The following is a 26,881-nucleotide window of genomic DNA, read 5'->3' on the forward strand; positions in this document are numbered from 1 at the left end:
TTGCTTTGGGTTTTTTTGTGTAGAAAAACTGTGCTTCTTGGTGAAGGGTACAGTGGGTTGTACAGTAACGGAAGAAATATGAATCACTTTCCATTTGCCTCTCTGCAGCACTCCATTCTCCCATGTGACACTGTGAATAAGGCAAAAAATTTAAGTCTATTTAAGCTCCATTCCAAGCCTGACTCCTTCACATAATATAGCTCATTTAAATTCTGTCCTTCATGTTTCCTGGCTTTCTTGCTTCATGTTTATTGAAGTGTGTATGTGAATTTCTAATAACCCATGTTTAGATGGATGTTTGATGCCCAAATTATCCAGAAAATTTGAGAAATGGTGCTTTTTGCAACAAAAGAGTTCCTTTGCTTGTCCACTTAAAAAATCAATTTGTGAAGCTTTCTGGCATTTTCTCCCTTTATTTTACAACCAGAAAAAAAAATAAAATCATTGTTAGTTTTTTCTTTTAGTTAAGTCAGATATTCAGTTCCTTGAAAATCAAACCTTGACATCTGTAGAGAAATTAACATGCAAAACCAAAGTATTCAGATGTTTTGACTTTCACAGCATTTCTCCTACTACCTCAGCTTTTGGCAATTGAAACAATCCCCCCAAATTTATAAACATATGCAAAATGGTTCCAAATCCACTATTTGTTTGGAAAAAAGAAAATGAATCAAACAAGTCAACCCTAAACATGCGTCTCTTAGAGATAATAACTGACAAACAACGGAAGAGACAACACAACTCCACTTTGAATTTCTGCTTGGTTTTCCTTGAGGATTTTTTTATTGGTAATGGATAATGAGGAAGAAGTATTTTTGCACACAAATGAGGAAGAGTTATTTGTCCACACATAAATGCCCTCAGTGTAATATTTTTACTTTAGTTCATCACTATGAACATCATGTGCAGGACACACTGATGGCCATTTAGAGCACTGAGTTTCTCAGCAATGCAAAATGAAGGTAATGCTGTGCTTTCGCCCAGTCAAAGCTTTTAAATAAATGCCCTCAGTATCTGATTTTTATCCTCATGGTACTGTTTGCTCAGTGGATGGGTCTGTCTGCTCAGTAGATAGGGCTTTTTTATATTTTGTCCACCCTATTTTTGATATATCTTCCTTTTTGTTCCTAAAACTGAGGAGAAAGCAGATATACAGAACAGTTGTGTTTGTTAACAGACATGTTTTAATCTAACCCGTGGGAAAAAAAAATCTACTATTACAAGCTGCTTCTTGTGGCTGAAGCACTGTGGTTACCAAGGCTCTGCTACTTGTTATGTTGTTCCAAGATCATAATGTCACGTCTAAGTGTGCTGACAGTCCTGCAATCCCACCTTGGCCTTCCACAGCAGACTGTGGAGGGACTGCTTTCTTCACACGAAGGTCAGTACCTCACTAAGACATGAAGTACAGCTCCCAAAGACATTTATAAAATTTCACGAGGACAATCTTCAACTGGAAAGGCTGCTTGCCCCTCAGTAGCCCAGTCTGTCTCCTAACAACCCATGTCCATAAGAATACTAGCATAATATTAATAAGTGAATTGGCAAGGGAATTTATATGCATACACTGTGTGTCTAGACCATCAAATTTGCGTTTGTTCTGTATTTTGTCCCAAGGACACTGCAACAAAGGTGTTAGTTGTCACTCAGGCTGCATCTGAAGCAAGGCACCTAATGTTCTTGGTGAGGAAGCCTCAGTGGAGAGCAGGGGTAGATTCTCTCTAAGGCTGTACCCTGCAAACAGTCTGCAGGTGAGCCAGTCTGCACCAGACCACATGCACAGGCTCAGGGTTGCTCCAGGCATGAACCACAAGGGCAGCATGGACATAAGAATCCAAGGTCACAGTCAGTACCTGTAAGAGACACTGTGTATGGAGACAGAACAACCACAGACCGAACAATTTACAACACCATATAGTACAGAAAAAAGACATTTCCGAGTGTATTTATTGAGAAATAGTAAAGATGTACATAATTTTACAAGCTTTTAATTTTAATTTACATTTTTTTAAATTAGGTAGGCCCTAATAAACTATAATCTGCTAATACATGACAGAGACCCTTGGCTTCAAATATTCAAAATGCTGCTATTGCTGGGATTTTGGCTTCTGTCACTTCAGCTTCTCTTCAGAGATACTAAATACCATATTCATTTACAGCATATGCCTGCTGTCAATCCTTTAAAGCAGAGATGACTTTTGAACTGAAACCCTGGATCTGGGTACAACCTCATAGCTAAAACCTAGTCTCCCTATCCTGGGTCAAGTCTATATTCTCCATAAACTCTGCAATTCTGATGGAATACAGGACCTCATCCACCCCAAGATGAAGTGTGCTTGTATAGGGGACTTTGATTTGGCCTCATCTTCCTTGTCAATGCTTGCACTGGAACACACTCCACACTGCTTTAGATGCAAACACTGCTGCTCACACTGGATTCTAACGAAAACAGATCTGGGAGCTAGCTGCCACCTAGATCTTTGCGCACAATCTCCACAGTCATCTAAAAATAAGCTTATTTTTTAGTTTTTTTCTGTTCTCTTTTACTGAACTGCACGGTTTTATATCTATTTAAGATACCAGCTTGTGACTGCAATCACACATTTTTTGTATTCTGCAAGCTGACTACTCAAATGCCTAATGAATGTTCATGTTCTGTACTGAGAACTGCTAGAGTATCAGCAAAAGGCGTTATATTCTATACTTCATTTGCCAAAAATACTTGCAAACATGACCTTTGCTCAATCTTGGTTGTTTAGGAGAGGCTGAAGGGAAGGTAGTTTCTGATTAATATGCTTTTGAATTAAAATGCACCCAGTGTCAAAACCAACCTTCAGTTTAATCTTCTTAGGCCCACTTGGAACAGCCTGATGTCTCTGCCTTGGTTATTTTCTCCTCTGTATTGTTCATGCAGGAAAATATATCAGTCTAATTTCTCCCTACAAGGAATGTTCTACACACTTTTATTTAAAGATATATAGCAATTTTTGCTTAGCAACAGAGTATTCATGCTCTGAAATTTTGTATTGTGATGGCTTTTGAGCTAAATCCTTGAATTGTCTTTGGATTCACATTTTTGTAGATTACTTGTTTTTATAATTAACTTCTGCTATGGTAGCACACAGAACTTTGTCATGCTCTGTAAAACTTTCCTCCTTTTCCCTCCATCTCCTCTCTAGAAGTCCAGTATATAAATTGAGCTGCATCCACCACAAAAAGCTAAGCACAACTCCAATGAAGGCACTGCAAACCTTTTGTAAGAACCAACGGTTGTTGCTGGGCCACTTTTTGTTCTTACATCTGATTAGGAAAAGAACACTGAAAAACTAATTTGAGAAATATTATTGCTTCATGCATTTAAAGAACACTGTGACTTGTCAAAAAAAAAAGAAAAAAGAAAAAAAAAAGCTAGTTCACCATACCAATTTTTTGGCTTATCATGCTTTTACATTGAGATTTTTATGCAATGCTAGAACTTGAGAAAGTCTTTGAAGTTTTTTTCTTATTCCAGTAGAAACACCTTTTCCCACCTGAAACACTACAAAAAGCTGTTAACTACAGTTTTTTATAAAAAAGGTACTTCCAGGACAAATCTGACTAGACAAGTACTGAAAATATAAAGAAGGTATGCATAATTTTTACTTTTTGGACACATAAATCTATCACCCAAATAGCTAGTCTATAGTGATCTCATATGTGGCAAGTCTCATGTGATGGCTTTAAACTGCCCAGTGATAACAAATTATTGTTAGTTTGTTGTGTGGTGACTTGCATATCCAACTCCAACACAGAGAAGAAATCCCATTTTTATGAATTTATAGAAGAGTTTTGCCTTGTACTTTTAGTGGCTCCGGCCTTTCACCAACCAACTAACTGTCATGTAACCTCAACAGAGTTTAAATCAGCAAAGTCACTACCTGGTAACTATGACATATGTTGGCTTCACAGCACAGCGAGGGAAGATTTTCACCTCAGTGCCAACTACTGTGCCTGTGCAGGCATCCCAGAGTTTGCATTTAACACCTTCTCTTGCATACACCTCTTCATGCAGTTCAGTGCACAGACAACCTCAGATGTCTCCATATACAGTCTTAAAAATTGAAAAAAGTAGTTTCCATTTTCTGCAATGAGAGACGAACCACCTGCTGTTGTTTCAGAGTGCTCAAGCTGCACATAGAGCACTAAGGACCTCGTGTACAATATGGATGTTGCTCATTTTCCAAAGATGAAAAATAGCATGTTCAAACTCGCAAGATAATCATCACTGTATGGACCGTAACTTTTAATAGAAATTATGAAAGTTAAGGTAATACATTTCTCAATATTTCTTTATAAAAATCATCTCTTTATCCTCTCCTCAGATACCTGACATACTATTGAAATTTCTGGTTCCAAAACATTTATGGTTGTCCCTGTGTAGTATTTTGTGCAATCAAAAATGGGTGAGGAAAATCATGCTGACCCAAAACAAAATACATGGAAATGTGGAACACAATTGAAAAACTACCAAAATGCTACTTGGCCAATGTCATTATGCCAGTAACTTCAGCAGCTTGTGTTGATCCTGAATATGCTAAATGGAGCATTGTTTGCACATCTGACTGACTTGAGTTTCTTTAGTAATTTTTCATTCCTAATGGAATTGTGTTTTATTCCCCATCTGGGCTTAACTCCACATTTTCACCTTCCAGTAATGCCACCTGAACACTTTGTCTGCTGGGTGGAACTTTGTTCTTTTATACACAGCAGATGCACTCACTGTATGGCTTTCAGTGGACTTGGTAATTAATGAATATGGCTCTTAGTTCTCTTGTTGGAGAATCAAGAAATGATGCCGGTGTCAAACACTTTTTTTAACCTTTCAACGTAGCGGTCCCCAATATTAACTTCCCAACGTGCTCTTAACTTTTCTCAAACAATCAGTGGAATTATTCAGAATCCAAATAAAAACACAAACTTTCCTTTATTATTTTTTTTTTTTACTGCAGCAAATACTTAAATGTTTTGGTGCAGCTCTGCTCTTTGATTTCTTTGAATTTCAAATTTGGTCATGTCAAAAATTACCACGAAGGTTTTTCTTTGTTTATCTACAGAGTTTTTAAGCAAAATTACATTATAACACACGAACACAATCTTCTCTTTAAGGCACAACACATCATTATGACATTCTGTTTGCCAAACTTATAAAAGAGACAATATTATATAACCCTTTCCCTCCCCTGCACCCCCAAAAGAAAGAAAAATTGCATCCACTTCCAAAATCAGCTGCTAACAAAGTCACAGTAAATTATTTTCATCAATAATTTACACAAATTACAGGTCTAGACAGGATTGTCATTATACAGTCTGAGTGCATTCCAATTCAGATTTTCTGGGTTAGGTAGGCTAAAGTCTGGTTCAAACCTCAGTGCTGAGAATATATCCCATTTTGAGGAATGTTGTTGAACACCACCTTGTTGGCTGGAAAACGCATTTTGGTGCTTTGCCAGTTTGAGTCCTTTGTTCACTCCTGTCAGGGCTCACTTGGTGTGTACCAGCAACCTCCACAGTTTTAATTCATTTAAAAATGTTGCATATATAAGACCATAGAGCTTCCTTATGTAGCACTAATGTTTTAACTTCATTCAGCAATCTGAATTCTTCAATTTGGAATTTTTAATTCCAAATATTTCTTCCCTTCTTAAGACAATTCATATGTGTAAAGCCAGAGGCATTGAATCACACATAAAAATTCAGTGTACTTGAAATATATATATAAAAAAAAGGATCGCCAACTTTAGAACACAGTTACAAATACTCTAGTTCCAGTGCTTGATGGAGAGCCAAGAGGTCCGAATGACTGGATATCCTCCAGAAAGGCATGTTGTGCTGTGTTTGTTAGAGGAGGGAAAAGGTCAGGAAAGATGAACACCGTGATACAGGGTGGTATATGACACACGAGGCTAGTTAGATTACCACCACGTATTTTACATCACTGTTTCTGGATTGATTTTTGGTATTAAAGTACTGACAAAAATCAGACCAAAATAGATCTGAGCTTAATAGCTCAACTGAAATTAAAATAATTAGATAGTCTTTCTTAATAGTTTCTTTGGAAACAGCCTGTTACTTATTAAGAGCTACTTGCTTAATGTTAGCATGCAAACCCATACAAAGGAGCATTAATAGGAAATGCCTTTCTGCTCCACTTATCTGACTGCAAAATACTGAATGATCACTTAAAGGGCTATAAGACTTCCATTAAAAAAAGCTTCTCACTCAACACTTTGAAACAGCGTTGAATTTCATTTTTTCTCCATCTAGGGGAAAAAGAAATCTCTTTTGATACGAAAATAACACACTTCTGGTTTAAGAAAAGATAATTTGTGTTGGAGAAAGCATCAGGATCTGAGACGTGCAAGTATATGCACTATTCTCCTTCAACAATTCATCAGCATATTAAAAAAACCCATACTTTCATGTTGAGTTCAGATCTATTTGTAATGTGCCATATTCATCCCTCTCTCTGAATTCTGCACCTATCCATGCAATATAGTCAACATAAGAAAAAAAGCATGCCAAACCAGAAAACACACAATCAAACCACCATCGTTTAGCACAAATTATAAAAGACCCATCACCAATACTGCACCTATATTAAGGAACCATTTGGAATGAGCATTTTGGTTATTTTCATTTTCTTTCCATTCCAACTACAACACTATGAGGGTACTTTATTTTGCTACTCCTAGCTCAAGGATATTTACATCACTTGTCCTGTACAGACATTGTCAGGCAAAAATTACAGTTTCTGCACACTTCCAGGGGTTATACTAGAAAGTATGGCACAAATTACTAATTTTATCTGTTTCTGAACACTGAAAATTTTTCTGCTGAAATTGGACTTGAATTATCATCATAAGAAAATTGAATATTTATAAGGAAAGAGTTCTTTTTTTTCAGAACCATAGATTTGGTACATAATCTCTATGTTGTGTTCTTTTTCCTTCAGCAGATACATCTCTCTTGAAGCAAATTATATGTTTATCATATTTGCTCCAGTAAATTATGGATCTTCATCTATGTTAGCAAAACATTTGCACAGTCCTTTACATGTTTTTCCACATTCTCTGTAATACTTCTCTTGAAACATCCCTGATTTCAATATTTAGAGAAAAACACCACCCAACCATCATGTTATAGCCCTTTCTATCTCTTCTGCTTATCTTTTGATTTGCTTGAAGCTAGTCAGACATTTTTGCTGCAATATTTCTTCATTTATTTTAAAAATAATTTTGTGGGGTTTCCATTTCTTTCCAAAGCCAAGTGAAGCAAATGCTAGAATCCAAATGGTTCGTTTACTCTAGTTTTGATCTCATCATGCTCTTGGCTGCCTTGCATCTGTGGACTGAAATTATTTGTCATTTTGTGCAACACTGACAGAAATGCAAACAGAAAGGCTTGCATTAGTAGCTACGTATCACACCAACATTTCAGAAGACAGGTTACCTTTTTTGCTGCCTGTTCTTCTTCTACACCATCCCCAATTACAACATATACTACTTTTCTGCCAAACCTTTGCATTATTCGTTCAAAGCAACTTTCTTTTCCTGGAAGATAAATGAGATAAGAGTTCAGAGTGAAGTTACCTGATTAGCTGCATGTTCCTCATCTCGGCCATCTCCAATCACAACATAAGTTATGTTAGTGCCAAATCTGGACACTATACGCTCAAAACAGCTCTCTTTGCCTGAAAAACAAGGCACTATTTATTCAAAATATCAAGTGAGTTATAGTGAAGCCTTACAAAGGATTTTTGGAGTGGTAAGACATTGCTACTACTACTTTTGAAAGGTTCCCAGCCTTAGAGCCAAATCGGGTAAGAAGTAATGAATTCCCTTATTGACACTAAGCTGTTGCAGGTAAAGCTAAATTTATTAATTATTACAGGAAAGCCATGAAGGTAAAAGAATTAGCAACTCTGCAAAAATTAATAGGTTTGTTAATTAAACCATACATTTACAAACCATAGTACAAAAAAGGCACACAGTTATGAATACAATAGGGAAGTGCTCTTTTGGCATCCACCAATGCAGTTTCTGTTAGTAATAATTTTCATCACCATCTCTGACGTATTACGCCTCAGGAAAAAGTTTGTGGAGCTGTGGCCTTACTTACATAGAGCTGAATGTCAGAGCAGAGGTTATTTTAACAAAAGTTCTGCTCAGGTTTGAATTCACAGAACACTTTTCTTCATGGTTTTCTGCACGTTTTTTGTTTTCTCCACCACACTGAGGAATTTCTGAGGCTTTTAATCAGTATCTTTATTCCTTCAGGCATCATTTAAAATAAGGCAACTTTGGAATTCTTCGACATAAAGATATCTGAATTTATGCAATGTCTAAATCTTATAACTAAAGCTCCTAAGCGTCAAGAAAGTGTTTTGGAATACATCCATTTCTGCCAGAAAAAAAATATTGGTAATGCAGTGTAGTGAGAATGAATGAAAGAATAATTTTCTTACCTATTTTGGTTGCACTGTAAATATTTTCAATAGGAAAAGCTCCTCCTAAACTGTATAGTAGAACTTTTGCAAGTGCTGGGATAAGCTGGGTCGTTGTTACCAATACGTTTACACAATTACTCCTAAAATGAGAGAAACGGTGAAAGTTTAAAGAGTTTAGAAACAGTATCCAAATGCTGATGAAATGAACTAGCTGTGAAGAGCATATCCAGATTTCCTCAACATTGACTTTCACTCACACAGTAGTGCTGTTCAGCACTATCACTTACAGAAAAATGTACATAAAACTTTGGAAAAAATCCTTTAAAATATATGCAGGGCCTGATTTTTGTAGGAAGTATTCCACAGTGGTTTATAGAAAACAAGTCCTTGAATATGAGTCCACTAAAACACAGACATTTAAGACTACCAAGTACCTCCAAAAAGAGGTATTTTAATGCTTTGAAAGCACAATTTTCATGCTGGCAATAAACTGGCAGTAGCCATCAGCAATATAAAGGACTTAAGAGAACACAAAAACATTTTTTGTTACTCTTTAAGGGAAATAAACAGCCAGTACACATTTCTCCATAATAACATTAGTTCCTTCATGTTTCAAGAGTAGGAATATTTCTAAGAGGGAGGATAATCATGGTAATAAGCTGGCATCAAATGGCGAGGATGGAAACTTGAATGGAGAAGTTGTGCTAGCAGCTATACAACAGAAAACTCAGAGTCAGGCTACTTTAGGCACTGACAGGCTGGAACATGAGCGTGACCATGGCGTGGTTGGAGCTGAGAGCAAATAGTTATGATTTTTCCTTCTGGTATTTCCATAAATTCCAAGCAAGACCTTAGGCTACTATTTCTGACTTAAGGTATCTCAATTTCCTGTCAATAATGTAAGTAATGTTTAGCTGACTCATGGGTAGCTTCTGAAGATTTATAGTTGTACAGTTCTTTGAAGACGAGACAAAAGACTATTATTTAACAATTAGGAGTAACTGATAACAGTTTTCTAGACTCATCTACCCATGCTCAACTGGCCTTCGTTACCAAAAGTCTTTTTGAAGACTAACAATTTGGAAAGGAATGCAGAGCTAAACACAGCTTATACAATCACAATTTTTTTACTTTTCTCCTGATGTGTTTAGGACACTGTTAAGTTAATAACTATTAAAAGATAAACATATTGCAAAACTTGTTACATTGAAAATAAGATTTTCATGTCTTTCCAAGTTTGTCTTTCCACTTGATGCTAAGTCTTCTCCCAGACATGTTCAGAAAGCAAGATGACTTAATGTTTTTCTTTTCTATGGTTTAAACCCAGGATTTTTTAGGATTTCTGGTAAGATACATATTGCGTGGCTGATTAAGCAGCAGCAGTGTTCATACTTTCATTGTTTCAAAGAACAGTACATTTTATGTCTCATGACTGGGAACCCAGACTTTTAACTCAGTTAAAAGAGATTTTTGCTCTTCTGACAACTTAAGGTATATGTTAATATATACTGATTTGCTTGGAAGGACAGAAGGAAAATGTTCTTGTGTTCTGGTATTTATACAGTATTTAGGTAGCACTGTGAATAAGCACAAACATTGAAGGACAGAGCAGAGATATGTGGAATTCAGAGAATGCTGTCCACAAGATAATAAATTAAAAGCTGCCTCAGAATTCTACAACACATTTTCAATGTACACATATTTTAGAAGACATTTCATACTATCTTTAGTAAATGGTGGAATCACTTAAAATGAAACCACTTTCCACTTTTCCCGTGTCCTATTCCAAAGTCATAGTAGATCTGTTCTGTTCTTTAAAGGCACTCATTTACCGTAAGCTAAAATGAAAAAAATAGCCATTACATATCCAAAACTAGAACCTTTTTTTACAGTAGACTCAGATACATACCTTGTGCTGATAATTGATAATGATTTAAGTGCATTTGTTAGCCAGGAGTCTGTCAAAGCTTCAATCTCTGCTCTTAATTGCAACCATGCATCTCTTTTAGCGGGACCCAGGAGTCCTTTTATGTAAAAGAGAAAGAAAAATAGAATTAAATTCTGTATTAGCTGGAATGCATTGGGGTTTATGGTAATTGTTTATATTTTAAATTCCACTAGAACTTGAACAAATATCAAAGAGAAAAATCTATTGTCTTCAACCATCAGTAAATCTTTGGTTTTATTTGTACTTCGCTGCATCAAGCAATGTCAGAGAATATTTTAGATACTAATAATTAGTTGGATTTTTTCATCTATTCAGGCTGCTTTACTGCATTTCAAAGTATACCTTTCAGAAATACATATTTTTTAAACCAACTCCTCACATATATCTTACTCTCAAATTATCAGAGGCAGTGACAAGAAGATCCATGTCATCAGGATCACAGGCAGAGACAGTCACAAAAGAAGGTACTTTAGAATAAACTGGCCTTTGCAGTATCTGCATATGTTTAAAACTGCCCTGCTTATGACTCTGTATATAGGTGAACCGCAGGTTACACATATGAAAATACATTTGTTTGCTGATGGCTTGCTCTTCATGTCCTATTATAGTTAGTAATAATAGCTCCTTCTATAGCATTTACAGCCCTGGAACAACTGCACATCTTATGTTCTCAGATCTCAGTCTTTAAAAGCTCAAAATCTCTTTTTGTGTATAAATTGTAAGATATTTAAAAATACCCAGCCTATTGAACGTTGAGACATGAATTCTTTGGAACCAAGATATTTTAAAATTAGATTTCATCCTGGAAGAACAAGGAAGCAGGCTTCATGCCCTTTAGTATCCCTCTTCTAAAACCCTATGTTCCCAAGAAATGGTGATGACTGTCTTCAAAAATCTGAAATGAAGCAACCTAAAAATATATAGATTAGTCTAGCCTTCTGTTGCCTTCTAGCCACTATTCTGAAATAAACAGATAAATACATGATAAGTAGGTTATTAAAAAGGCTAAGAAGTAGAGGATGAATGAATAAACTTGCCCACTAAGGATGAATTATATTTCAGAAGCAGGATTTCTGGGAGTACAATGCATCACGTATCTGCATTCTGCCTTTGCAATGATTGTTCCTCTTAGTGTAATTCCTTATGTTGTGCTCTTGGACTTGAGCTCTTACCATTGTAAAAAGTTTTATGAAATGCAGCAGCTTTAGAATCTTAGATGCATTAAGAGATATAAGAAAACCCAGTAAACTTTTGGTTGATACTGATTATTAGTATACAAAAACTATTCATGACACCAATAAAGGGCAAGGGAGGGCAAGTGAAAGTCAGACCTCTACTACCACCCTTTGGTCCTATTGCTTCATCCTTTGGCATGTAAAAACTCTAAACTACTAAGAGTGAAAATACATGACTGTGGCAATTATTGAAGACTTCTAAGTATTCCCTGTTCTCACAGTCTCTTTTTGAATGGATCAGTTGACATATTCACCTCCTCGGAAGAGGGCTGGCTGTCTCTGCAAGTCACAGGACTCTCCACAACAGATTCTTTTGGTTCTGCTGCTCAATTACCTGCACATCTGCTGGTGAGGACATGAGCAAGTCCATGAAGTAAAACAGTAACAGGAAAGCTCTTGGCCCAAATGAGACTTAGACTTATTGAGAACACAACTGTGTAAGCTACAGAGTCAACAAAAGGGGCTATTGGCATGGCAGCGCTAAAATTTTCTTGAATCCACTGGTGAAAACAGACTAGCAGGTACCCAGCAGAGTTCGGGAGACTGTGTGTTGTTACCAACTAGATCATGAAAATGTAGGATGGAAATGGCCATCCACAAACAATTTGTGCCGTGGAAACTATACAACATCTTTCCTAGAGGCAGCATATTTGAGACAGAATAAGTGGTTCAACCAATCAGTACAGTAAGAATACCTGGGTCTAAAGCAGGAAGATGGGCTTTTTTGGAACCAAATGAAAGCCTACTTGTTTTTTCCAACTCTTTCTCCTGCACAACAGCACAACACTGGCTTTGCTGCTCCAGTCAGTAGCTTTCAACAGCCCATGGTCCAGTCACATCACTTTCCATTCCCTCAGTGGCTTCCCAGGCACATTCACTTGGTAGGAGTTCATCACCACGCAGTTTAGACTGATCAGCAGTCTAAGTTCATTTTGACAATTAAACTCACCTCCTATGTTGTTCTTGTAAGTATTATACAACTCTTTTACTCTTCTGTAACGGAAAGCCAGCTTCCTCATCCAGTCAACCCCTCCTCTTACACCTGTTGGCAGACAAAGGTTTGCACTACTTGCAGCTGCATGGAAGCCATCAGTTGCAAAACTGTAGGTACTGCAAACACCCAAAATACAGTAAAAATAAATACAATGTATTCCTGTAAATGCTCAAATTATTTAATCTTTGAAAATAAAAAAAATAAACAAATGCTGTATCTTACCTTAGGTCTTGTCCGTTATCATCAGAAGAAACATCATCTATATGAACTTGATCACACTCCTGTTGAAAACAAACAAACAAACCCAAATGATAAGTTATCTTATAAAAGAGTGTAATCACCATTCCTGGAAGTCTTCAAAAGGCATGTGGATGTGGCACTTGAGGATATGGTTTAGTGCTGAACATGGTGGGCTAGGTTAACGGTGGGCTGGTTGGACTAGATGACATTAGAAGTCTTTTCCAACCTTAATGATTGTATGATTCTACGCTCACCACAGGCTTAGTACAGATGTTGAAGAAAGGACCCGTGCAGTGCACCAACTACACCAGAAGATGGCAGAGTGGGTACACTCACAGCTTCCTATCACCATCGTCTTTAAAATAATAAAACCTTCAACTCCTACATAGTGTAAATTACTAGTTAAAACGGGCCTTTAGAAAAGCAATATGCAATTTTGGTGTAATTTTAGATTATTTTAATTGTAAAATCCCAACAATTGCAAGTCTCATTTATAGTCTCCTTAGTATACCAATACTTAAAAATCACCTAAATCATATTTTCCCACTCCTTAGAAGCTAATGATGAAGAACCTCAACAGGCATATGACTTATGTTAAGTAGTTTGGACATGTATCAGGTTCTTTTATTAATTTATGCAAGTGCCTTTTGCTGGGAAATCACAGATAATCATCAATCCTGAAGAACTTCATTGTTTCCTGGTTTTGGAAGGGATGGAAGCAACATGAGGGAACTGAGGTACACTAGAAAACTGAACTCCCCTCCAAGATGGTTTTATAATTGGACATCTATCAAATATCCTTATCTGAACAGTGGTTATAGCAGAAAGGTAAGAAAATGTGGGGGAAGCACAATAAATAAATAAGTCAAGCCATCACGCATCGTATTAACTGTTTTCAGCAGTTGTTTGAACTAACATCTTAACCCAAAGACACACCTGAAATTCAGTGTCCAGAGATTTTACTTTGCTGTATGTAATTTTTTAATATTTAAAATAGTTATTGTTAACATAGTCCTAAGATGTTTTAAGGAAAAGTTCAAGGATGTATTTAAAAATTACTCCCCAATTAATACTTTCCAATAATTTACTCTCCTTACTTAGGCAAAATGAGGTTGAGCTTTCAAAATGCACAGCTCTGTGCCTCAAAGAAAGAGTTGTCTGAGTCATCTAAGTCAAATAAAGTTGCTGACAAGCAGCACTTAATTCAAGCTCTCTGTGACATGCAAGAAGACACAGTTCTAAGTTTCCAATCTCTGTCTCATAAGAGTGCTAAGTTGTACAGATAAAGGATAAGTCTGAGCAGAGGAGTTATTTCCAACTGTGTATGCCAAAAGTTCCTAGAGCGTGAGTTGGGGAAATTAACATTTCATCTGTTTTGTCTGCTTTGCAGTGAACGAAAACTTAACAGATTTTACCCACGTGAAGTAAGTTGTTAAAAAACATATATAAAATAAATATATATGATTTCATTTTCAAATACGTAATTTCATTTCATCATACAAGCGATCATAATTTAAAATATTGACTCAAAGCTAAAAAAATGAGTTACCAAACTCTGCTCATCTGGCTGAGTCCATTAAGACAGGTATGACAGAGATGTGTTCAAGGAACAGAAGTGAAGCATTCTTCTCCCCACTGGAGAAATAAAATTTTTTTGGTTCTGTTTGAGGAGATTATCTTGAGCTGTAGAATATTTTAAAGAAGCTGCTCTGGGATGTAAATAGTAGATGAAAAGAGAAAGTAAAGGGGAAGGGGCAGTTGAAATTAAAGATTGATTTATTATTTACACTCCAGAAAAAAAATGCAACTATGCTTCACCCCATGTAGCACAAGAACTCAAAAATCAAGACAAAAAGCCCCACTCTTTATTTTGCAGTATCTAGCTTCCTAATCACCTTCACAGGTTTCCCTGGAACTGGTGAAAGTGTAAGTTTAAAAGTTTAAAAATAATTTCTATGGATTTGAAGGTGTACTAATTAAATGAAGGGCACACAAAAGCCTTGATGGATAAGTCAGTTTGGATTTTGTCAATCCTTTCAGCTACATTGTTCCAGCCTTGAAAATTTCAGATAACTGTTCTGCTGATAATTTCGTTATTAAATTAAATATCAGTGGGTGGCAAAGTCTCAGCTGTTTACTTTATTTTTGTTGTTGCCTCACAGTTTGTTCATTGTGATTCTGTGATTGACTCCAGGAATAGGAGGGTACCCTTCAGTTTTCTGATTACTTGTCCCTTGAAGAACATTGTTAAGTATACAGGAGATAAAGCCCAACAGCAGTCTCCAGCTTACTCCTTTCTCCCCTTCATCATCTTCTCTCAGCACACTGGCAACTTACATTTGCTGAGCAGCAAATAACTCCTGTGCTCACAACTTCTTGCTTTTGTTTACTTTGTTTTCTTGTTTACTTACTACTTGACCTGTTTACCTTTTACAAGTTCACTTATATGGAGTCAAAAAAACTTGCCATAAAAAAAAGAAAAAGCAGATGGGTTGAGCAGATTTGAGATAGTTCTCTACTTTTTCTCAAAAGAAACAGGAAACTGGTAGCACAGCACAACATCTGAGTTTGCTTTTAAACAACACCAAACAGTTATGGGGAGGAAGGAAAGAAAGCAAGCTCTCTGACACTGTAAATGTTAAAGTAAAATACTTTTCACATCAGCTGCAGTACTGGTTAAGCTCAAGTCACAGTGGTTCATTGTCAGTGCAAGGTCAAAACTTAAAAAACATAAAAATATATTTCCTATTACTGTGACTATAGGAAAGGAATCTAGGTACAATATCTAGCTTTTGCTTGAAGCAATACTAACTTAAATTATATCTGAGCGCAGTCAATTCTTTCCAGTGATTTTTAGAGCCTGAAAATTTGAGAATACAGAATCAACAAATCATCCATAAAAATTATCCTCCTGAAATGGACAGTAATGTCATTATTCAGTAAAAACACTGACTTACGACACTGAACACAAAACTGTTATTAATGAGAGGATATTCAGAACTATGCTTTCTTAGGCTATACAGAAAACTCCTTTCAATGTATATGCTTCAGTCTCTGTTAAAACTAGTTTGACCTGCCTCCCAAATTCTGAGACTTACCTAAATTCTATTTTTTATTTCTCATTTCTATTTCTAATGAAGAAAAAAAAAAGAAAAAATCTCCTTTAAAATATGGTAGGATTATCATAAAAATGGAAATATAATTCAGTTTGTTGGAAACAAATACTCTTTTTTCTTCATTGTCCTGAGAGTGGAGGGGGATAACCAAATTGGAAGACTCACATCTGAGTGCCTACTTGTAATTTATAGAAATTGAGGGGTTTTGTATGCATAAAATGCATTACCAACATTTCTAAAAGCTGTCTTAAAATTAATACTGAAATTTGGAGAAAATCCTATTCTTTACCTGGTTGACAAGAGAATTCCTTAGTTGGATATAATAACAAAACTGAGTCCCATCTCTAAGTGTTGTTTAGGCACACGAACCTTTTAGAGCACCATACTCCTATTTTTATGGCAAAACACCAACTGCCCTCCCAAGCAATACTTCTCAAGCTAACTAAAATTTATACACTGAGAATGCAATAGCTGGAGAACAGTCTAGCCTGAAATAAAAGTGCAGCTTGGTTGATCAGAACATGGATTACTGGGTCAGCAGGGAATGTCTCAGCAGATCAGAATTTCTGCATCAGCAGCCATTGTAGTGAGACAGATTTGCATAAAGGAAGGAAAACTTTATTTTTGTGATAACTTCAATAACTCGGTTATTATTACTAGACCCTGGTATGTAACCAAGAAAGACAGGGGGAAAAAGAGAGCGTAGAGGACATTGTGACTGAAGTCAATATAACAGGAATAGAGGTTAAGTAGTACATTAGAGTTGTCATGTCCAGTGCCTTGAGGTTTACTGTGGGATGAAGATGGAAGCAAGACAGAAGGTAGGGGACATGAGGGTTCACCATTAAAAAAGTGAGATGACGAAAGGTAAGTAATCAGCCTAGTAAAAAAAGGCCTATCTCACTTCTTCCAGTAAGAACTGAAGGTCTCATGTCTTGATGGCCACGCTTGATCAGCAGCTCAGCATTAAGCTCTGCTCTCCTTGTGAGGATGGAGAGAGGAAGATAAAGACAGATGGAGAGAGCAAGAGAGATGAGAGAGAGACCCCAAGTCACAACCGGGGAATTCTCAGAATTCATTATACGTTCATCATGCAGATTCACTAGAATATTCAGTAATGGCCATGTGCTCTGCAAACATATTTAAAAAGCCAGATTTATTCATCAGTTTATTAAAGGATGCTTCTACATGCTTTGCCACATTTTTTTATTTGCTAAGAAGATAGAAAATTGCTAGTCTTCTCACTTCTGCATACATGCCAGATTGTATGCATACTACTCATCTCAGTACATGAACTTTGAAATTTTATTAGAGAGGTATATTTTGGTAATTTTATAAGAGAGTTGGTTTTGAAACAAAGATTAATTCTGGGCTATAAAATGCTTAATTTCTTATAGCAGCTGTGATTATTGATTGAATATAGAAACTGTTTTTAATCAAATCAAACTGACTGAGTTACGAGACTCTCCAAGATAGTCCCCAAGTAGTACTTTTTGATTTATCTAAAACTGGAAACTATTTGGATACTGTTCAAGCTCTGGAATGAGCTGGTGCATGAGGTTTTGGACAGGATATTAAAACCTCCTGACAAAGACTATCCAAAATGTGATGATCTATCTATGACAGCTGAACCTGTGATTTGTAAAGAAAATAAAAAATGAGAGAAAGGTAGAAAGCTTCAATAGCCATAAGCAAGAATAAAGAGGGATGGAAGGAGGGCAAAGCTCCATTTTTGCTGAACTCCTCCACTCGAACTCAGCACAAGATTGAAGAACTCTGGGTATATTCTACCAAATTGCTTAAAATTCATTCGTGTTGCATGAAATCTGAATGCACAGGGGAAAAGGTCTGCTAAAGAGAAATTGAAGAAATGCTTTGGAAAATTTACTTGGTGTCTCTCCCTGGTACAGGGCACCAGAAGAAGAACATCCACCAAATGCACTTGCACTGTCAGGTGATGACTCACTAGGACTGCAATAAAACACTGGGAAAGGCATGTCCAGGGCTTTATTTCTTAGGTTTCTGCTGCTGGAAGGAGGAAGTTGCAGCTCAGGTGTGGGGTGAAGTAGATTCTAGTTTCTTGACTTAAAAAGATCTAAGAATAGATGAGGTCTACAAGGGGTAGCAAAGGCAACCACACACTGGTACCTTCTGCTTTTCTTACTGCCTACAGTTGTTGAAGGAACAAAAGACACACTAAAAAAATCAACAACCCAGAGGATGGAAAAATCTCACTTATTCTTATTTTTTCTATTCTCTCACCTTCCTCTGGGATTCTGAACAAAACATCAAGTCTTCCAGCTGCCATTAGTGGCAAATATCTGTCCATGGGGGAAATCTGGGATCCCCTCTGAATAAGAATACAACTGTTTTAGACCAGGGGAAGGTCTGAAAAGCCCATAGATCAATTTGAAAACTGTTTTTCCACCCTGTCTCTTGATGCACATGGTTATAAGACTATCATTTTCCATGCTAAAAGATCCAGACTCCCAGAGTGAAATAAAAAACCTGTGAAGCCCAGCTGATGAGCGTGCTTCCCAGACCACTGTCCCTGCAGTAGTCCATCCATGTGCTTCTGATAGGTAATCTGTCCACATCAGGCACTCCCTAGGGAGAGGTCTTTTCTGACCAGTTGCCAAACTGTACACCCTGGGTATACTGTGACAACACATGTGGTTGCCTGGTTACCTTGGGAAAAGACAGCACTGATGAATACATTATAGTCCCAGCTCTCTGATGCTACAGTCTTTGAGGTAAATGAAGAATCTTCTCCATTTGAACAAGAAGTGGGGGCCTGTGGCTAAAAGGCTACTCAGGTATGGCAAGAGAAGAACACAGACCCTTGTGATTGGATGATGGCACCCACTGAAAGTGAATATAAAGAATTTCAAGAGAAGAACGTGAGGCACATATTTTCCCCTCCTGGATATGACAGCAGACAGCTCTAAGTCCATGGAAACTGAAAAGATTTCTAGGACATAGAAAGGCATGGGTAGTATGTAGATTGTCTCATTGAGTTTCATGGAAGGACTCTGGTGCCACAGGCAGTCAGTGCCACCTGGCTAACCTCTCTCTGATTAGAGTAGGACAAACCTAAAGACTACAGAGGCAGTAAATGTCACACACAATAAACACTAATGCACAGCAAATCCACCATGTTAACAAAACAGGAGCAATGGTGTTTACATTCCTTTGATCTTACCTCTAAATCATTAAAAAATAAATGTGTGTCAGCAAGATTAAAAATCATTTCTTCCATTCTCAGTCCAAGCGTCACTGCCATTGGTGGATCCTTAAAAAACAGAAAGCAAGGTTAACTACTTACACACTTGTAAGTTATGTCAGAACTACTTTAAAATTTGTTGTATTCAAAGTGTTTTGAAAAATTAACACAGTAAGAAATTTCTCTGAAATCCTTTCAGTATTAAGCTACTTTAATATGATACTGTAAGAAGAGACTGCTAAACCTGCGCGAGAAAATCTGAGGAGCTGTGGATGTTGAAAAATCAAGCTTTTTGAAAGGTGAGGAATTTACAACCTGGCTGAACTTACAGGAAAAAACCTGGTGGCCATAAACATACAGATAAACAAGCATAAAGAAGGCTGGAAACAGGGAAGGAACTTTTCACTAAAGAGATATGTAGGAAAAATACTGTGATAGGAAGGTGTGACTTAAGTGGCCTTTTCCATTTCTAATGTCTCTACTTTATAAAAAAAGGTAGTCTGAACCTATGTCCATTTCCCCAAATTCAGTTTCACTTTGAATAAATCATCTCAGCCTTGGCTATGCTTAGGTCTACATTGCTTCTTTCTCACACTTTCTTCCACTCCAGGATGTAGCTTCAAACCTTGCACTTGATCCTTCTCTGTCTCTGTATTTCCCCTTCTTCCATGAAGGCACTCAATGATGAATTTCTGGTCTTTCCTTTACGATTTTACTGCAGCTATTCATTCAACAAAGTGCCTACAATCTATGGCATGATTCTTTAGCTGGCCCACAGGAATGGGAAATGTTGTAAGTTTGTTTGTTTGCTACAGATCACCCCTTCATTTCTGTAGAAATACTGGATTCTTGTCCCTGGATGAGACTCATTCAAAATGTCCCATTTGTTTATATGTTGACTTTCACACTATCAAACTGCTGTGTCAGCAGGATATCACAAATCTACTGATTTGCAATAATGCTATCTGAGAGCATTAAGTGTATAGCAAATGTAAGGTAATTAATTTAACTTTTCTAGGTTTGCTAGGAAATAGTAAAGCAAATTTGCATTACCTTACATTTGTTTTAGAATAATAGCTCCTGGTGCTTTGCTGACATCTGGTAATTAGTTTGATTACTGTCTTAATTATCTGCCTGAGCTTGTGGGGTTAAGTTAACTTTTTAATGCTTAATGTACTGCAATGGACTTTCAAAATACATGTGATCCTCTTCTCATTAAAATATGAAAAAAAAAGACTATATTCCATAATTTAAACTTTGATTGACACTATCAAATTTTCAGAAATCCCTTCTTAAATACCTTGAGATTTAAAGTCTAAAAGTTTACCAGCATGTAGCAACAAAATCACACAAAACCTCAGCTGATCATTTGTTAGTATTTGGATCAAAGGCTTCCCAAACAAGATCAGACACCCACTACTCCAGGGCTTCACAATGACAGAATAAAAGATGGCTTCTGCACTCAAGCATTTAATAACTAATGGTAAAATCTAAAACACAGACATATTTTGACTCTTGCTCATGAAAAAGTCATACCTGAAGGGGAGAACAGTATTCAAGAAATTGTTATGATCCAAAGTTAGATCCAATACTTTCAGCGAAAGGAAATATTTTTATGTGGACCCTTGAACTGGTCTAGACTACCTTTCAGAAGTAAAAACCAAATGCAGTGCCCAGTAACAGAACTTCATCCCGTCTGTCTTCTGCAGTCATATTTACTGGATTTGAAAGTCACACGGCTAAAGGCAGCAGCAAGTGCAAAGGTCAGTTTTCCAAGAGGATGATCAAGGAACACACATTAACAGATTTGTAAAACTCATGTTAGGTACTTAGAACACAAATAATCAAAATACCCTGGACTCATGAGATTCCTCATCAAGCCATGATGTTTTTATCAAAATGTCATCACATATAAACATGTGTTTGCATTTTTCTTTTTCTGTGCACAGTTAATTATAGATTTTTCTTTCTAGATAAAATACAGTAGGGAGTATTTGCAATATGCTTCTTTGCCTCAGTCCTACAAACACTAAGGCATGTGCATAACTTTATGAACAGGTGGTAATTCATTATTATTTATGTAAGTTACTCACTGGAGTGTGTCCAAAGCTGTAATCTCACTTTTGATTCTCATCCTGTTTTTACCCCTTTCTGAGTAGAAGCAGACTCGAATGTGGAAATTTGCTATAATGTATTCCATTATAATGCCACCTATGTATGACAATTTCCTGCCTTGCCTATTATAGTTTAAAGACATTAAATATGACAAAGCTTTATGATTTTCTTATTTATAGTAGTTTTGTAACCAACTCTGTCTGACTTTATTACTATTAATATTATATTTCCTATGTTCCTGTTTTGACAAAAGTATGAGAAGGATATTGAGAGGTACTACATGAAAACTAAAATAAAGCAAAAAAAATTCATTTCAGCTTAGCACAAAATTGATATGGGATCTCCCCATAACAACTTCTGCTAAGGAGAGTCACTGGAATTGAATTCTCAAGGCATGAACAATTTTTCCCTTAATAAATTGACCAAAACTTGCACTGCAACTGTTTAACAGGAATTACACATCATGTTCCAGCTCTTGCCATGTTCAGTTATTTTCTTCACATATAAAATAGCCAAAAAAAGAAGATTTGTCAGGGTCTTGTGGTTTTATACTGTTTGCACAACATGGAGGAACATCACCATCATCATTTTAGTCTTTCAACTTGAAGCAGAAGTTACAGACTGATTCAAGTGGCACAAAGGACTGAGTGTTGAACAGAAAGCAAGAAACTTGCAGCTGATACAGATTTTAGCACAGCAAATTGGAAAATTTAATAAGAGGCAGACTGAACTTCTGCCAAAATAGTATTTTCAGCTACTCTGCACAAGCACACACAAAAGAGGAAACAATGATTTAAAAAAACCCTCAAACAAATCTGGAAGTTTTCCTCAGATAATTTGTAGAATAAAGAACAACTCTTTGGCCCTCAGAGGCATGATGTTAGCCAGATATCATTGGTGTGCAGAAAAATCAAGACCAGCTAAAGCAGCTCTGTATACCAAAATACAAATTACTTTCGTTACATTCAGATGAAGGCACTACTCTGGAGCCAGACTGTCTGCCTGTGGATTTCTGTACTAGACTGGTCCATCCACTGGAATGCCTCCTGGGAGACTAGATAAAAATATTCTAGGAGGACCAATATTTATATGTGTGTTTTGACCAAAAGGAAAGTGACTGGAATAAAGTCCCAAGAGCTCAGTGTCCATTACTAGAAGAAATGTATTTAATACTGTCTTGGAAATCAGGTTTCAGCAGAAGATGTTCAAAATCATTTAATTTCTTGGAAAAAAAATACAAACACCAAACTGACTTTTAGAACACCTCAGAAAACAAAGAGATTACCGTCAGGTAGATTTCTTGTGTGAGCAATTTGGATGCATAAAGCCTTAAAAATAAGCATGAAAACAAGCAAGTATTGTAGGAAGTGGTTTTCAATTGGGTGGCTGTCCTGAACAAATCAGAACAAAACTGGCCTCTGGGAAAAGTGGAAATGCTTTATTTAAATACCAATATTTTTAGCTTAGGGACACTTCCCTATGTTATGTAGGAATCTCAGATTTAATTTCAGCTCTAACTCTCTCATAGGGGACACTTGTCCCAGGAGAGATTCATATGGGTGGTAACGGAGGAAGAGAATATATCTCTTCTTAATAATCATATGTGGTGGCTGATCAAGGAAAACTCACATACTCCATAGAGAGTTTCTGTTCCGTGCTCTCTAGAAGGTGGTAGGAAAATCAACTCAGAGCTCTCAGACAAGGAGGGAGTGAATGGAGAGGACAACTGGAGGTGATGAGAGGTACACTATTAATACAAGCGAACAAGAGAATATTTATGAGTGAATTTGGGAATGTCATCATGGGTGTTAATGGTGACAAAGTTTTTCTGCTTAATGACTGGACAAGCAGAGAGTGAGCAGTAAAAAGCTTCTGAGCCCTTTCAGAGAAGTATACAAGGGCTCCCTGACAGCTTTCTGTAATTCGCAATGTTATCAAAAATGGCAAAATATGATCATCAAGTGTGGATTTATTTTGATTTTTGCACTTGGAAATCACATTCTCTCCCTTCTAAGCTCACAAAGGAATTTTTTTCTTTTTTTTTAACTAGTTGCACCTTGAGTCACATCATTTATCTTGGCATCCTTACCCTCTGGGTCAACCTGGGAGTAATGAATGCAACATAAATGCTGGGATGTAGACAAAACTCCAGCTTAATCAGCCTTCAACCAGCAAGAATAACTGGAATGCAATAGAACAAAGAATATTCACTGTTCACAGGGAATAAGAATGTACCTCGTAAACTTTAAAGAGATGATATCTCCAAACACATGTCCTGTCACATCAACCAATGCTCACTTAAGAGCTCAGCATTGTAGAAAAAGATATCTGCCAACTGGTGTTCAGCTGCAAAAACCATCATTGTCCACACAAGTCACAATATAACAGTTCCAATGCCAGTGTTTGCAATATGCTCCTGCAGTAAGTAATTTAAAATAGAAACGTACTAGTTTTATGAAGAACAAAGCAGATGAGCAATGAGCTAAGCAGCAAGAGGTACTCTTATTGCTGAGAGGCAGCATGGTTTCCCTGAAACCTAACACAGCTGTAGCATAGTTTTTATTCCCTTTTTATGTTAGCTTTGACCAGCCCAATAAAATAACCACTACACCAAAAGTCACAGAGAAATACTCACAGGTAGAAAACATCAAGGCACAGAATATCCTCTGGATAAGTATTATATTTAAAATTAAAAGAGACACATTGACCAACCTCTGGCCAAGTCTCTTCCAGTTCAGTTGCTTTGAAGCTATACTCTACTGGTGCCAAGAGAAACAGTTTGCCCCTTGTTTTAAATGAGATGCTTACAGCTGAATCCAACAACTTAAATCTTTGAGCAACTTTTAATTTTGCTTTTAACACGGTTATTATAACAGCTCTAGAAAATCCTGAAGTCAAATAACTATCACACCATGCAAAGTGCTGAACAAGTATATACCAAGGAGAGTGTCCATTCTCAACTTCATAAACCCTCAGGCATAAGTCAGAAATTTGTTGTTCTCTTGAAAAATATACAATCTGAAACTTGCCTACCGGATCCAGGCCTTCCCAAATATTCTCTGCCTATGAAAGCCCCCATTGCCTATGGGAATGTTGGTTTGCCTTTTCTTTTTCTTTTCTACTCCAACCACTTGTTAAACTGTAGAAATATTTTTAAAGAGAAAGTGTTTATCTCCAGGTACAACTGCAGCTCTCAAGTGCTTCTACACTCACATACAGAGCCCTTCGCCATAATATGCTGCACCTCCCCTCACTGCACACCTGCGCAGCCTGAATTGAAGCAGAACAGAGAGATTAAAAGACTAATTTCTGAGTTTTTCTTTTCACCTGGTTACTGAAAGAAACTGGGAAAGGAGCTGGTGAAAACGAGGAATGAAAGTTTGCATGTCAAGGAGTAGATGGGAAAGAACTGTAGGTGAATATCCTTGCCTGACTGTATATTCGCACGAGCTCTACACTCGCTCCTTGCATCTCATCTCACTCACTCCTTGCAATTATGAAGTGAGCACACTTGGTAGAAATGGTATGGGATGCCTTCCCTTAAAGCAATGTTCAGATTAACAAGACATGCTATTCTCATGTAGAAAAATTAAATATGGGAGATAGGGAAAATTCTGCTTTTCCTGTGAGGGTTTTTTTTGGTGGGGTTTCTTTTTTTGGGAGTAACTCAGTTATGTTATACAAAATGAGCTCATAAAATACATGTGGAAGAACACAGTATACACGGCTGAGCATCTGTGTGACATTAGATGCCTTTATTTTTTAAAATCAGATAGCAAATCATCCCAATTAAATAATTTAGTATCATCGCTATTTCTTTTTTCATTGTTAAGTAATGATTTTATACCACCTTTCCAGGATAAAGAGCTCTCTCAAGACTTTTGAAAGACCTATGTGCTCACACAGCTTCTGCTGACAACCTGGACTATTTACTCTCATAGCAACCCCATTCTCATAACAATCCAATCTTCGATCTGTATTAAGACCTTGTGTAAAGATGGAAATCATATGCAGAAAAGATAAGGACTACATTTGTTAACAATGCATCATGCATCAGAGACTGAGTCAAGTCCATCTGTGGTATCTTTCTCTTCTCCCATTTCTAACCTCTTAGGCAATTAGGCTCAGACACATCCCACCTTAAGTTTAGTCAGCACTTCAGTGACATGCAAAAACTAAAGCCTGCTCATGATAAGCTCTCCCTGCATTCCCTTTCCTACTGCTCTAGCCACCTTGCAGTTAACAATATATATATTTGAGTTTCACTGGTAATTACTCATTACATTCCAAACAAATTGTATGTAAATATGGCAAAGGCAGTCACTGCAGGAAAGAAAAAGTCTACAGTGCCTGGAAATGAGTACCTTTCCTTCATTGTGTGGATGCCACCTATCACTACCAAAAAAGAAAAGAAAAAGGAAAAGAAAAAAATATTTTACTTAGGAATTCCCTGCCTTTTGCTTCGTAGTCGTCCATGACATTTGTTTACTGATGCTGATCTCAGCTACCCTTGAGATACTCTTGGTTTGTAGAAGCCGACTTTACCTACTGTTAGTACTACCGGCTGTTAATATGCCATTACTGTTCTAAAGTCTCTGCATGAAGAGTCAGTTTTAGCAGCACATGTGTTCTTAAGAACAATGGTACTGGGATGTTTTCAAATATCCTTACTCCTAACCAAGTGGGAAATGAAGAGGAATTACATTTCTGTTGCAGTTTCCAAGACAGTTTTCAAACTTATCCATAGATGTTTCGTGAGCCAGAAAATGTGCTCTGATTTCAAAAACTCTGCATTAAAGTTGATTTAGGAAACATCTTAAGGGCACAATCAAAAAAGAATGAAAGGAATGACTGCATCACTGGAGCAATTCAAAAAGTCCTATGGCAAACTATAGGCTACTCTCAAAGTCATAGAAATGTTCATGTTAAGCTAGGTTTGTCTCTTGTTTTGAAAACTATTAGTTGGAAATGGTTCTGACAAAGTCACTGTTGTTACAATATTTGAAAAACAGTAGAAGAGGATTTCTTGACAGAGTACTGAAATGTGCACAGATTTGGCACTGTGAAGCTGCAAAGCAAGCAAAGCTGATTTTTTTAAAAATACATGAATAACTATCCTTATCTTAGAATTCCAGAAATTCAGATTTGTCATTTGGCCTCTGATTTTTCCTATTTATTTTTAATAACCAAAAAAGGCTGCTCACATGGAAGACTGGCCCATCCATGGTTATAATCCACAGGTTTTGGCGTTGGACATTTCTAACTCACTGGTTGGAGAGGTAGCTGTGAAAAGCATTTCTGTAATACACTATTTCTTACATGTTTTTCTCAAGCATCTGATTCTGGCCAGAATAAAGAGGCTGAAAAGATGCTAAACAAACCCTTTATCTGACAGAGCATGAACATGGTCATATTATGTTCTCTGGTTATGTTCTTAAAAAGTAATACCTTTGCATTCATTTCACTGGAATGGCACAACACACAGAAAACTATGTATGTACATACCAACATTCCTCTTGTCCATT

At 36.8% G+C, this 26,881-nt stretch overlaps 1 protein-coding gene across 6 annotated transcripts in view; it reads right to left on the bottom strand.

Annotated features, from left to right (window-relative positions):
- Nucleotides 1–1,258: 1,258 nt before the first annotated feature.
- The window catches only part of EYA4 (EYA transcriptional coactivator and phosphatase 4), a 150,649-nt gene continuing 125,026 nt past the window's right edge, over nt 1,259–26,881 (bottom strand). For 3 of the 6 annotated variants that reach the window (XR_001921366.1, XR_001921369.1, XR_001921365.1), the window contains exons 14-20: nt 19,221–19,310; nt 12,885–12,943; nt 12,618–12,778; nt 10,395–10,509; nt 8,504–8,625; nt 7,489–7,729; nt 5,778–5,868 (exon numbers count right to left, since the gene is read on the bottom strand). Coding sequence is in view for 1 of the 6 variants with exons in the window: in XM_018078007.1 (XP_017933496.1) it covers nt 1,722–1,853; nt 7,629–7,729; nt 8,504–8,625; nt 10,395–10,509; nt 12,618–12,778; nt 12,885–12,943; nt 19,221–19,310 (780 nt within the window). In the remaining 5 variants the exon portion in view is untranslated. Of the gene's footprint in view, nt 1,866–5,777; nt 5,869–7,488; nt 7,730–8,503; nt 8,626–10,394; nt 10,510–12,617; nt 12,779–12,884; nt 12,944–19,220; nt 19,311–26,881 lie in introns of those variants that run through there. The other 3 variants (XR_001921368.1, XR_001921367.1, XM_018078007.1) reach the window with 3 other exon arrangements.

The sequence above is a fragment of the Manacus vitellinus genome, unplaced genomic scaffold (assembly GCF_001715985.3).
Source record: "Manacus vitellinus isolate BGI_N305 unplaced genomic scaffold, ASM171598v3 scaffold_4_pilon, whole genome shotgun sequence".
In the NCBI taxonomy this organism is placed as follows: Eukaryota; Metazoa; Chordata; class Aves; order Passeriformes; family Pipridae; genus Manacus; species Manacus vitellinus.